Source organism: Melozone crissalis, unplaced genomic scaffold (assembly GCF_028551555.1).
Source record: "Melozone crissalis strain CALT ecotype California unplaced genomic scaffold, PUWL_Pcris_2 ptg000701l_1, whole genome shotgun sequence".
In the NCBI taxonomy this organism is placed as follows: Eukaryota; Metazoa; Chordata; class Aves; order Passeriformes; family Passerellidae; genus Melozone; species Melozone crissalis.
The window spans coordinates 1-12,209 of record NW_026536360.1 but is presented as its reverse complement, the minus strand read 5'-3'; the positions used below and the strand labels follow the sequence as shown (position 1 = coordinate 12,209).

The window sequence follows — 12,209 nt, the reverse complement described above, 5'->3', positions numbered from 1 at the left end:
TGGGGGGTAACCCAGGAAATTCAAACATTAAAATGAGGGAGAACCCAGGAAATCCAAATATTAAAATGAGGCAGAATCCAAGCCCCAAAATGGGGGAGGAATTCGGGAAATATGAGCCCAGAAATGAGGGACAAGCCTCAAAATCCAAACACTAAAATGAGGGCGAAGCCAGGAAATCCAAGCCCTGAAACTGGGGGGAACCCAGGAAACCCTAACACAGAAATTGAGGAGAATTCAGGAAATCCAAGCACAAAAATGAGGGAAATTCCAGAAAATCCAAGCACAGAAATTGGGGCAGAATCCAGCAAAGCCAGCCCAGGAACGAGGCAGAACCCGGAGCCCAAACTTTAAACCCCCCCAGGGCTTTATTGACCCTTTATTGACCCCAGGATAGGGGGGACAGGGACACCCCAAAATCCTGGGGGGCTCTGGGGGGACCCCAAAAATCATGTGGGGGAAATTGGGGTGCTGGGAGGGGAAATTGGGGTGAAATTGGGGAAATTGGGGTGCTGGGAGGGGAAACTGGGGCCCTGTGAGGGAATCTGGGGTGCTGTAAGGGGAAATTGGGGTCCTATGAGGGGAAATGGGGTCCTGTGAGGGAAATTTGGGTCATGGGAGTTAAAATCGGAGTCCTGTGAGGAACATTGGTGTCCTGTGAGGGAAACTGGGGTCCTGTGAGGGAATTTGGGGTCCTAAAAGAGGAATTTGGGGGTGTGGGTGAGGAATTTGGGGTGCTGGGAGGGAAACTGGGGTCCTAGAACACGAAATTTGCGTTCTGAAAGGGGAAATTGGGGTGCTGTGAGGGAATTTGGGGTTCTGTGAGGGAATTTGGGGTGCTGTGAGGGGAAATTGAGATCCTGGGAGGGAATTTGGGGTTTTGTGAGGGAATTTGGGGTGCTGTGAGGGGAAATTGTGGTCCTAAGAGGGAAATTGGGGTCCTCAGAGGGAAATTGGGGTCCTGGGCGAGGAATTTGGGGTCCTATGAGGGGAATTTGGGTCCTCAGGGGGAAATTGGGGTCCTGTGAGGGGAAATTGGGGTCATGGGAGGGAATTTGGGGTGCTATGAGGGGAATTTGGGTTCCTATGAGGGGAAATGGGGTCCTGTGAGGGAAATTGGGGTCCTTGGAGGGGAAACTGGGGTCACGGGAGTTAAAATCAGAGTCCTGTGAGGAACATTGGTGTCCTGTGAGGGAAATTGCGGTTCTGTGAGGGAATTTGGGGTCCTAAAAGAGGAATTTGGGGGTGTGGGTGAGGAATTTGGGGTGCTGGGAGGGAAACTGGGGTCCTAGAACAGGAAATTTGCGTTCTGAAAGGGGAAATTGGGGTTTTGTGAGGGAATTTGGGGTTTTGTGAGGGAATTTGGGGTGCTGTGAGGGGAAATTGTGGTCCTAAGAGGGAAATTGGGGTCCTAAGAGGGGAAATTGAGGTCCTTGGAGGGAATTTGGGGTGCTATGAGGGGAATTTGGGTTCCTATGAGGGGAAATGGGGTCCTGTGAGGGAAACTGGGGCCCTGGGCGAGGAATCTGGGGTCCTATGAGGGGAATTTGGGTCCTGTGAGGGAAATTGGGGTCCTAAGAGGGGAAATTGGGGTCATGGGAGGGAATTTGGGGTGCTATGAGGTAAATTTGGGGTCCTGTGAGGGAAACTGGGGTTCTAGGAGTTAAATTCGGGGTCCTGAGAGGGAATTTGGGGTGCTGTGAGGGGATTTTGGGGTGTTGTGAGGGGATTTTGGGTTCTGTGAGGGTTTTGTCCCCCCCAAAATCATCACTCAGGTCCCGCTGACCGCTCCAGGCTCTCCTCAGGCTCCAGCAGCATCCTGGAGAATTTCTGGTCCCCGAAGGCGGCGCTGAGGCGGCTCTCGAGGAACCGCTGCAGCTCCAGGATGGACTGCACATCCGCCTTGTCCTAAAACGGGAATTCCTGAGGGGCTGAGCACCCCAAAAACACCCAAAACACCCCAAAACCACCTCAAAAACCTCACAAACACCCAAAATCCCCACAAACACCCCAGAACCGCTGCAGCTCCAGGATGGACTGCACATCCGCCTTGTCCTGAGGGGGAAATGGGGATTGAGACACCCCAAAAACCCCACAGGCACCCCAAAAACCCCACAGACACCCCAAAAACCTCACAAACACCCAAAAATCCACACAGACACCCCAAAAATCCACACAGACACCCAAAAATCCACACAGACACCCCAAAAACGTCACAGACACCCCAGAACCGCTGCAGCTCCAGGATGGACTGCACATCCGCCTTGTCCTAAAACGGGAATTCCTGAGGGGCTGAGCACCCCAAAAACACCCAAAACACCCCAAAACCACCTCAAAAACCTCACAAACACCCAAAATCCCCACAAACACCCCAGAACCGCTGCAGCTCCAGGATGGACTGCACATCCGCCTTGTCCTGAGGGAGAAATGGGGATTGAGACACCCCAAAAACCCCACAGACACCCCAAAAACCTCACAAACACCCAAAAATCCACACAGACACCCCAAAAACCTCACAAAACACCCCAGAACCGCTGCAGCTCCAGGATGGACTGAACATCCGCCTTGTCCTAAAACGGGAATTCCTGAGGGGCTGAGCACCCCAAAAACCCCCAAAACCACCTCAAAAACCTCACAAACACCCCAAAATCCCCGCAGACACCCCAGAACCGCTGCAGCTCCCGGATGGACTGAACATCCGCCTTGTCCTGAGGGGAACTGGGAACTCCAGACACCCCAAAAACCCCACAGACACCCCAAAAACCCCACAGCACATCCGCCTTGTCCTGAGGGGAAAACGGGAATTCCAGAGGGGCTGGACACCCCAAAAACCTCACAAACACCCAAAAAACCCCACAAACACCCCAGAAACCCCACAAAGAACCCAGAACCCCACGGACACTCCAAAAACCCCACAGACACCCCAAAAACCTCACAAACACCCCAAAAACACCTCAAAAACCCCACAAACCACCCCAAAAACCTCACAGACACCCCAAAAACCCCATAAACACCTCAAAAAACCCCACAAACACCCCAAAAACCTCACAAACACCCAAAAATCCCCACAGACACCCCAAAAACGTCACAGACACCCCAGAACTGCTGCAGCTCCAGGATGGACTGCACATCCGCCTTGTCCTGAGGGGAAAATGGGGATTGAGACACCCCAAAAACCCCACAGACACCCCAAAAACCTCACAGCACATCCGCCTTGTCTTAAAACGGGAATTCCTGAGGGGCTGGACGCCCCAAAAACCTCACAAAGAACCCAAAAACCTCACAAACACCCCAAAAAAAACGCCTCAAAAACCCCACAAACACCCCAAAAACCTCACAAACACCCAAAAACCCCACAAACACCCCAGAACCGCTGCAGTTCCAGGATGGACTGAACATCCGCCTTGTCCTGGGGGCAAAAATGGGAATTCGAGACACCCCCAAAATCCCCACAGCACATCCGCCTTGTCCTGAGGGGGAAATAGGAATTCCTGAGGGGCTGAACGCCCCAAAAACCCCACAAAACACCCCAAAAAAACCCCACAAACACCCCAAAAAACTCCACAAAAAACCCCGAAACCCGCCCCCAAAAAGGGCCCTGGAGGGCGACACTGAGGCGGTTCCTCAAGGAACCGCTGCAGCTTCAGGATGGACTGCACATCCTGAGGGGAAAATGGAATTCCAGAGGGGTTGAGAACCCCAAAATCACCACAAACACCCCAAAAAACCTCGCAAACACCCCAAAAACCTCACAGACACCCCAAAAAAACACCCACAGAGAACCCAAAACCTCGCAAACACCCCAAAAACCTCACGGACACCCCAGAACCGCTGCAGCTCCCGGATGGACTGAACATCCGCCTTGTCCTGAGGGGAAACGGGAATTCCAGACACCCCAAAAACCCCACAGGCACCCCAAAAACCCCACAGCACATCCGCCTCGTCCTGAGGGGAAAACGGGAATTCCAGATGGGCTGGACACCCCAACACCCCACAAACACCCCAAAAACCCCACAAACACCCCAAAAAATGCCACAAAAACCTCACAAACACCCCAAAAACCCCAGAGACACCCCAAAAACACCCCAGAGGACACCCCAAAGCCCCCCCAAACCCCCCAAAGGCGCCCGGCCGGCAGACCTCGGTGAGGCGGTGGAACTGGCGCAGCAGGGCCCAGCCGTCGCGGGCGAACTCCCCGCGGGCTGCGGTACGCCGGGCTCAGCTTCTCCTGCAGCCGCGCCCCGCATCAGCGTCAGGTCCATGGCGCCGCGCCGTCCTGGGGGCGCGGCGGGCACGGCCTGAGCGCGGCGCCACCCGTGGGCCCAAATGGGGCAGATCCCGCCCAGGATCCTGCCCTGATCCCGCCCCTGATCCTGCCCTGATCCCGCCCATGGGCCCACCCATGGTCCCAAATGGGGCAGATCCCGCCCCTGATCCCACCCATGATCCCAAATGGGGCAGATCCCGCCCCTGATCCTGCCCTGACCCCAAATGGGGCAGATCCCACCCATGGTCCCAAACGGGGCAGATCCCACCCCGATCCTGCCCTGACCCCAAATGGGGCAGATCCCGCCCCTGATCCCACCCATGATCCCAAATGGGGCAGATCCCGCCCCTGATCCTGCCCTGATCCCACCCATGGTCTGGTCCCACCCATGGTCCCAAATGGGGCAGATCCCACCCATGGTCCTGCCAGGATCCCACCCAGGGGCCCAAATGGGGCAGATCCCGACCATGGTCCCACCCCTGATCCCAAATGGGGCAGATCCCACCCATGGTCCCAAATGGGGCAGATCCCGACCATGGTCCCAAATGGGGCAGATCCCACCCCTGATCCTGCCCTGATCCCACCCCTGGTCCCAAATGGGGCAGATCCCACCCATGGTCCCAGCCCCGATCCCAAATGGGGCAGATCCCACCCATGGTCCCAAACGGGGCAGATCCCGCCCATTGGTTCCCCCCTGATCCCCCCCATCTGCCCTCCTGCTCACCAGGGGGCTGATACCACCCGTTTCCCCCAGATCCCACCCCTGATCCCCTCCCCATCTCCCCCCAGATCCCACCCCAGATCCCCCCATCTTCCCTGATCTGCTCCCCCTGCTCACTGGGCAGCCCAATCCCACCCCTGATCCCACCCCACATCCCACCCAGATCCCCAGCCCAATCCCACCCCAGATCCCACCCCAGATCCCCCCATCTCCCCTCCAATCCCACCCCTGATCCCCCCAATCCCACCCCTAATCCCACCCCAGATCCCCCCAATTTCCCCAGATCCCTCCAATCTCACCCCCCTGATCCCCCCCCCCCAATTTCCCCAGTTCCCCCCAGATCCCTCCAATCCCACCCCCAATCCCACCCCAAATCCCCCCCAATCCCTCCCCATCTCCCTCCAATCCCACCTCCAATCCCACCCCTAATCCCCCCCCACCCCCAGATCCCAGCCCCAATCCCCCCCAATCCCACCCTCAATCCCTCCCAATCCCCCCCATCTCCCCCAATCCCACCCCAGATCCCCCCCAATCCCTCCCCATCTCCCTCCAATCCCACCCCCAATCCCACCCCTGATTCCTCCCAATCCCCCGCCCCCGATCCCACCCCAGATCCCAGCCCAATCCCCCCCAATCCCCCCCTAATCCCGCCTCAGATCCCCCCCCAATCCCCCCCCAGATCCCCCCGGTGCTCACGGCGGAGCTGCAGAGGCGCTGCAGGGGCCGCCAGGGCTCGTGGCACAGCAGCTCCAGCAGCACGAAACTCGCAGCGCTGCGGGAACGGGAGCGGGGGTCGGGATCGGGGATCCCCAGGGGGGAGATCACAGGGGATCCCCCGGGATCGGGGTTGGGATCGGGATCCCCAGGGGGAGATCACAGGGGATCCCCCGGGATCGGGGTCGGGATCGGGATCCCCAGGGGGGAGATCACAGGGGATCCCCAGGGAAGAGATCACAGGGGATCCCCCGGGATCGGGGTTGGGATCGGGATCCCCAGGGAAGAGATCACAGGGGATCCCCAGGGAAGAGATCACAGGGGATCCCCCGGGATCAGGGTTGGGATTGGGATCCCGAGGGAAGAGATCACAGGGGATCCCCCGGGATCGGGATCAGCCCGGGGATTCCCTGGGATCCGCACAGTGGGATCAGGAATGGGGGATCAGCCCAGTGGAATCAGTGGGATCAGCCCAGCGGGATCAGATCAGCCCAGTGGGATCAGGATCAGTCCAATGGGATCAGCCCAGAGGGATCAGCCCAGAGGGATCAGGATCAGCACAGAGGGATCAGGATCAGCCCAGCAGGATCAGCCCAGCAGGGATCGGCCCAGTGGGATCAGCCCAGCGGGATCCCCGGGATCAGGGATCAGCCCAGTGGGATCAGCCCAGCGGGATCCCCGGGATCGGGATCAGGGATCAGCCCAGTGGGATCAGCCCAGAGGGATCCCCGGGATCGGGATCAGGGATCAGCCCAGTGGGATCAGCCCAGAGGGATCCCCGGGATCGGGATCAGGGATCGGCCCATTGGGATCAGCCCAGAGGGATCCCCGGGATCGGGATCAGGGATCGGCCCAGTGGGATCAGCCCAGAGGGATCCCCGGGATCGGGATCAGCCCATTGGGATCAGCCCAGAGGGATCCCCGGGATCGGGATCAGGGATCGGCCCAGTGGGATCAGCCCAGAGGGATCCCCCGGGATCGGGATCAGGGATCGGCCCAGTGGGATCAGCCAGAGGGATCGGCCCGGCCTCACCTGCTGGTCCTGGGGGCTCAGCTTCACCGGGGGGCCCTGCTCAGGATCCGGGTCCGGCTCTGGCAGGGGAGGGGGCAGCTCCTGGCACAGCAAACACGTCCACTCGGGGCTGTGGGAGCGGGAATGGGATCAGGAATGGGGGATCAGGAATGGGAACAGGGGATCGGGAATGGGGATTAGGAATGGGGGATCAGGAACGGGAACAGGGGATCAGGAATGGGGATCAGGAATGGGGGATCAGGAACGGGAACAGGGGATCAGGAATGGGGATCAGGAATGGGGGATCAGGAACGGGAACAGGGGATCGGGAATGGGATCAGGAATGGGGGATCAGGAACAGGAACAGGGGATCGGGAATGGGGATCAGGAATGGGGGATCAGGAACAGGAACTGGGGATCGGGAATGGGGATCAGGAATGGGGGATCAGGAACGGGAACAGGGGATCGGGAATGGGGTCATGGGGCAGCTCCTGGCACAGCAAGCACGTCCGCTCAGGGCTGAGGAATTGGGGATGGGGGTTCAGGAACGGGAATGGGGATGCCCACGGGGCTGGGAGTGGGAACGGGGTCATGGGGGATCGGGGCAGTGGATCCCAGGGACAGTGGGGAACTCAGGAGGGTGACACGGGGCAGTGGATCCCAGGCCCGGGGGGTGACAGGGACAGTGGATCCCAGGGGGGTGACACGGGGCAGTGGATCCCAGGGACATTGAGGGGTGACACGGTGCAGGGGATTATGGGGGAGTGGCACGGGGCAGTAGATCCCAGGGACACTGAGGGGTGACACAGGGCAGTGGATCCCAGGGACACTGAGGGGTGACACAGGACAGTGGATCCCAGGGACATTGGGGAACTCAGGGAGGGGTGACAGAGGCAGGGGATCCCAGGGACAATGGGGGACAATGGGAGGTGACACAGGGCAGCGGATCCCAGGGGGGTCACGCAGGGCAGTGGATCCTGGGGACACTAGGAGGGTGACACGGGGCAGTGGATCCCAGGTCCCAGGAGGTGACACAGGGGAATGGATCCCAGAGTATTGTGGGGTGACAGGGGGTGACACAGGGCAGTGGATCCCGGGGAGGTGACACGGGGCAGTGGATCCTGGGGACATTGGGGGACATTTGGGGGTGACACAGAGCAGGGGATCCCAGTCCCAGGAGGTGACGCAGGGCAGTGGATCCTGGGGACATTGAAGGGTGACACAGGGCAGTGGATCCCAGGTGCCAGGGGGTGACACAGGGCAATGGATCCCAGGGACATTGTGGGGTGACAGGGGGCAGTGGATACCAGTCCCAGGGAGGTGACATGGGGCAGTGGATCCCAGGGACACTGGGGGACTCGGGGTGACACAGGGCAGTGGATCCCTGGGACACTGAAGGGTGACACAGGGCAATGGATCCCAGGGGGACATTTATTATTTATGGGGTGACAGGGGGTGACACAGGGCAGGGGATCCCGGGGAGGTGACACGGGGCAGTGGATCCCAGGTCCCAGGAGGTGACACGGGGGCGGTGGATCCCAGGGGGGGTGACAGGGGACAATGGATCCCAGGACACTGGGGGGTGACACGGGGGCGGTGGATCCCAGGGGGGTGACAGGGGACAATGGATCCCAGGGACACTGGGGGGGCACTGGGGGGGTGACACGGGGCGGTGGATCCCAGGGGGGTGACAGGGGACAATGGATCCCAGGGACACTGGGGGGCACTGGGGGGTGACACAGGGCGGTGGATCCCAGGGGGGTGACAGGGGACAATGGATCCCAGGGACACTGGGGGGCACTGGGGGGTGACACGGGGCGGTGGATCCCAGGGGGGTGACAGGGGACAATGGATCCCAGGGACACTGGGGGGTGGCACCGGGTCCCCCGGGTGCCACGGTGGCCCCGCACCTGGGCACGTCGTGCAGCGCGGGGCAGGTGGCAGCGCAGGTGGAAGCAGCGCTGGCAGCGGTCGCACATCACCACGGCCCGGCCTGGGCCGCACACGCGGCAGCACGAGACCCCCGGGACCCCCACGGGGACGCCGGGGACGCCCACGGGGACCCCCCCCGGGGACCCCCCGGGACAGGGCCTGGGTCACCCGGGGGCGGGGGGGCAGCAGCCCCACGGGTTTGGTGTCCCCAGTGTCACCGGTGTCACCGATGGGCGACTCCTGCTGCTCCTCCTGCAGGGGGGGGACACGGTCAGGGACAGGGACAGGGACAGGGGAAAGGGGACAGGGATGGGGGACAGGGACAGGGGACAGGGACAGGGAAAGGGGACGGGGACACAGGGATGGGACAGGGACAGGGATGGGGACAGGGATGGCGACAGGGATGGCGACAGGGGACAGGGATGGGGACAGGGGACAGGGATGGGGACAGGGGACAGGGGACAGGGACAGGGATGGGGACAGGGATGGGGACAGGGGACAAGGGGACAGGGACAGGGATGGGGACAGGGATGGGGACAGGGGACAGGGTCGGGGACAGGGATGGGACAGGGACAGGGACAGGGATAGAGAGAGGAATAGGGGACAGGGACAGGGATGGGGACAGAGGATGGGGACAGGGACAGGGGACAGGGGACAAGAACAGGGAACAGGGATGGGGACAGAGGAGGGGGGACAGGGACAGGAACAGGGATGGGGACAGGGAAAGGGGACAGGGGGACAGGGAGAGGGACAGAGGAGAGGAACAGGGGACAGGAGGCGGGGGACAGGGGACAGGGATTGGACAGGGGACAGGGATGGGGACAGAGACAGGGATGGGGACAGGGATGGGGACAGGGGACAGAGACAGGGACAAGCACACAGTCAGGGACAGGGACAGGGACAGGAGACAGGGGACAGGGATAGAGAAAGGGTTAGAGACAGGGACAGGGATGGGGACAGGGATGGGGACAGGGATGGGGACAGGGGACAAGGACATGGACAGGGGAGAGGGACAGGGACACTGGAGCGCGATGGGGAGGGGACAATGGGGACACTCACGTGGGTGGGATAGGGACACAAGGGATGGGGACGGGGACAGGGGACGCTAACTGGGATGGGGACAAAGGGGTATGGGGAGGGGGACACAGGGGATGGGGACACAGGGGACACTCCCCTGGGTGGGGAGGGGACACAGGTGTCACTCACCTTGACCAGCGGCGCTCCGTGCGGCTGCACCGTCCCCGCCGTCCCTTCTGTCCCCGGTGTCCCCTCAGTGCCAGCTGTCCCCGGTGTCCCCGGTGTCCCCTGCTCGATGACGATGAGGCTGAACTCGCGCGCCGAGGGCCCGGGGAAGATGCGGAACACGGGCGGCTGCGCCGGGTCCAGCTCCAGGTCCAGCTCCAGGCGCTCCAGGCTCACCCGGGGCTGCTTGGGGAGCCGGGGGGGGCTGCCCCACACCGAGGGGGGGCCCCGTCTGTGGGGACAGCAATGTCACCAGGGCACCCCAAAACCCGGGGGGCTGCCCCACACCGAGGGGGGGGCCCCGTCTGTGGGGACAGCAATGTCACCAGGGCACCCCAAAACCCGGGGGGCTGCCCCACACCGAGGGGGGTCCCCTCCTGTAGGGATAATGGGGTCACAGGGGGACCCCAAAACATCTGGGGCTGCCCCACGCCGAGGGTGAGCCCTCGTGGGGGACACCAATGTCACCAGGGCACCCCAAAACACCTGGGGGCCCCAAAACCTCGGGGGGCCCCAAAACCCCTGGGAGCTGCCCTGGGGGTCGGGGGCGCCCCTCCTGAGCAACAGTGGGGTCACCTGGGCACCCCAAAACCCGGGGGGCTGCCCCAAAGCAAGCAGGGATCCCTGCTGGGGGACACCAATGTCACCCGGGGGTCCCTGGGAGCTCGGGGACAGGGGACAGGGACAGGGCACGGGAGGACAAGGGACGGTGACAAGAGCTGGGAACTGGAGGACAGGGACAGTGACAAGGCTCAGGGGTGGTGGGGACAGTGACAGGGGGACCCCAGGACTGGGGACAGGGACAGTGACAGTGACAGTGACAAGGCTCAGGGGTGGTGGGACAGTGACAGGGGGACCCCAGGACTGGAGACAGGGACAGTGACAGTGACAGTGACAAGGCTCAGGGGGTGTGGGGACAGTGACAGGGGGACCCCAGGACTGGGGACAGGGACAGTGACAAGGCTGGGGAAGGTTGGGGACAGGGACAGGGACATCCTGGCCAAGGGACAGGACGGGAGGGGCTGCAGGTGGCCCTGGCCAGGTGACAGGTGAGCTGACAAAGGACAGAGGGTGGCAGGGTGACAGGTGACAAGGGACAGAGGGGTGACAGGGTCACAGGGTGACAGGTGACAGAGGACACAGGGGTGACAGGGTCAGGGGTGACAGGGTCCCCTCCCCCCTCGTTACCGTTTAACGAGCAGCTTCTTAACGAGCTTCTCCTCCCGGGGGGAACAGCCGGGGACCCTCCTGCGGGACAGGGACAGGGACAGGGACAGATGGCATCAGGGACAGGGACGGGGACAGGGACAGATGACATCAGGGACAGGGACGGGGACAGGGACAGGGACAGATGGCATCAGGGACAGGGACAGGGACAGGGACAGGGACAGATGGCATCAGGGACAGGGATGGGGACAGGGACAGGGACGGGGACAGGGACGGGGACAGGGACAGATGGCATCTGGGACAGGGACGGGGACAGGGACGGGGACAGGGACAGATGGCATCAGGGACAGGGACGGGGACAGGGACAGGGACGGGGACAGGGACAGGGACAGAGGCATCAGGGACAGGGACGGGACAGGGACAGATGGCATCAGGGACAGGGACGGGGACAGGGACAGGGACGGGGACAGGGACAGGGACAGAGGCATCAGGGACAGGGACGGGGACAGGGACAGATGGCATCAGGGACAGGGACGGGGACAGGGACAGGGACAGAGGCATCAGGGACAGGGACAGGGACAGATGGCATCAGGGACAGGGACAGGGACAGTGTCACCAGGTACAGTGTCACCCTGGGGCAGGGACAGGAGGGGCCAGGATGGCGGTGACAAAGGACGGGGGGTCCCAGGGGTGGTGACAAGGGACAGGGGGTGACAAGGGACAGCACCCCCCGTCCCCACTCACGCGCTCCCTGCGGTGACGCCGTTCTCAGGGCTGGTGGCTGGGGACAAATGCCACATCAGGGACTGCCCCAGGGTCCCCCTCCCCTGTCCCCAACCTGTGTCCCCATGTCCCCTCCCCTGTCCCATGTCCCCCTCCCCTGTCCCAGTGTCCCCATCCCCATGTCCCTATAGCCCATCTCCCCCTCCCGTGTCACTATGCCTGTGTCCCCTCCCCTGTCCCCGTGTCCCCTCACCCGTCCCACTCACCGTGTCCCCTCCCCTGTCCCCGTGTCCCCTCACCTGTCCCACTCCCCGTGTCCCCTCCCCTGTCCCCATGTCCCCTCACCCGTCCCACTCACCGTGTCCCCTCCCATGTCCCCGTGTCCCCTCCCGTCTCCCCTCCATGTCCCCTCCCCATGTCCCAGCCACGTCCCC

General features: G+C 62.2%; 1 protein-coding gene across 1 annotated transcript; it reads right to left on the bottom strand.

Moving 5' to 3' along the window:
* Nucleotides 1–1,764: 1,764 nt before the first annotated feature.
* On the bottom strand, nucleotides 1,765–12,148 carry LOC128950526 (transcription intermediary factor 1-beta-like). The gene is given in 14 exon segments (XM_054295396.1): nucleotides 1,765–1,905; nucleotides 4,138–4,191; nucleotides 4,193–4,237; nucleotides 4,239–4,295; nucleotides 5,682–5,747; nucleotides 5,749–5,757; nucleotides 6,733–6,841; nucleotides 8,622–8,644; nucleotides 8,646–8,804; nucleotides 8,806–8,948; nucleotides 9,831–10,117; nucleotides 11,074–11,133; nucleotides 11,797–11,833; nucleotides 12,121–12,148. Coding segments are annotated over 14 exon segments (1,218 nt in total).
* Nucleotides 12,149–12,209: the final 61 nt, after the last annotated feature.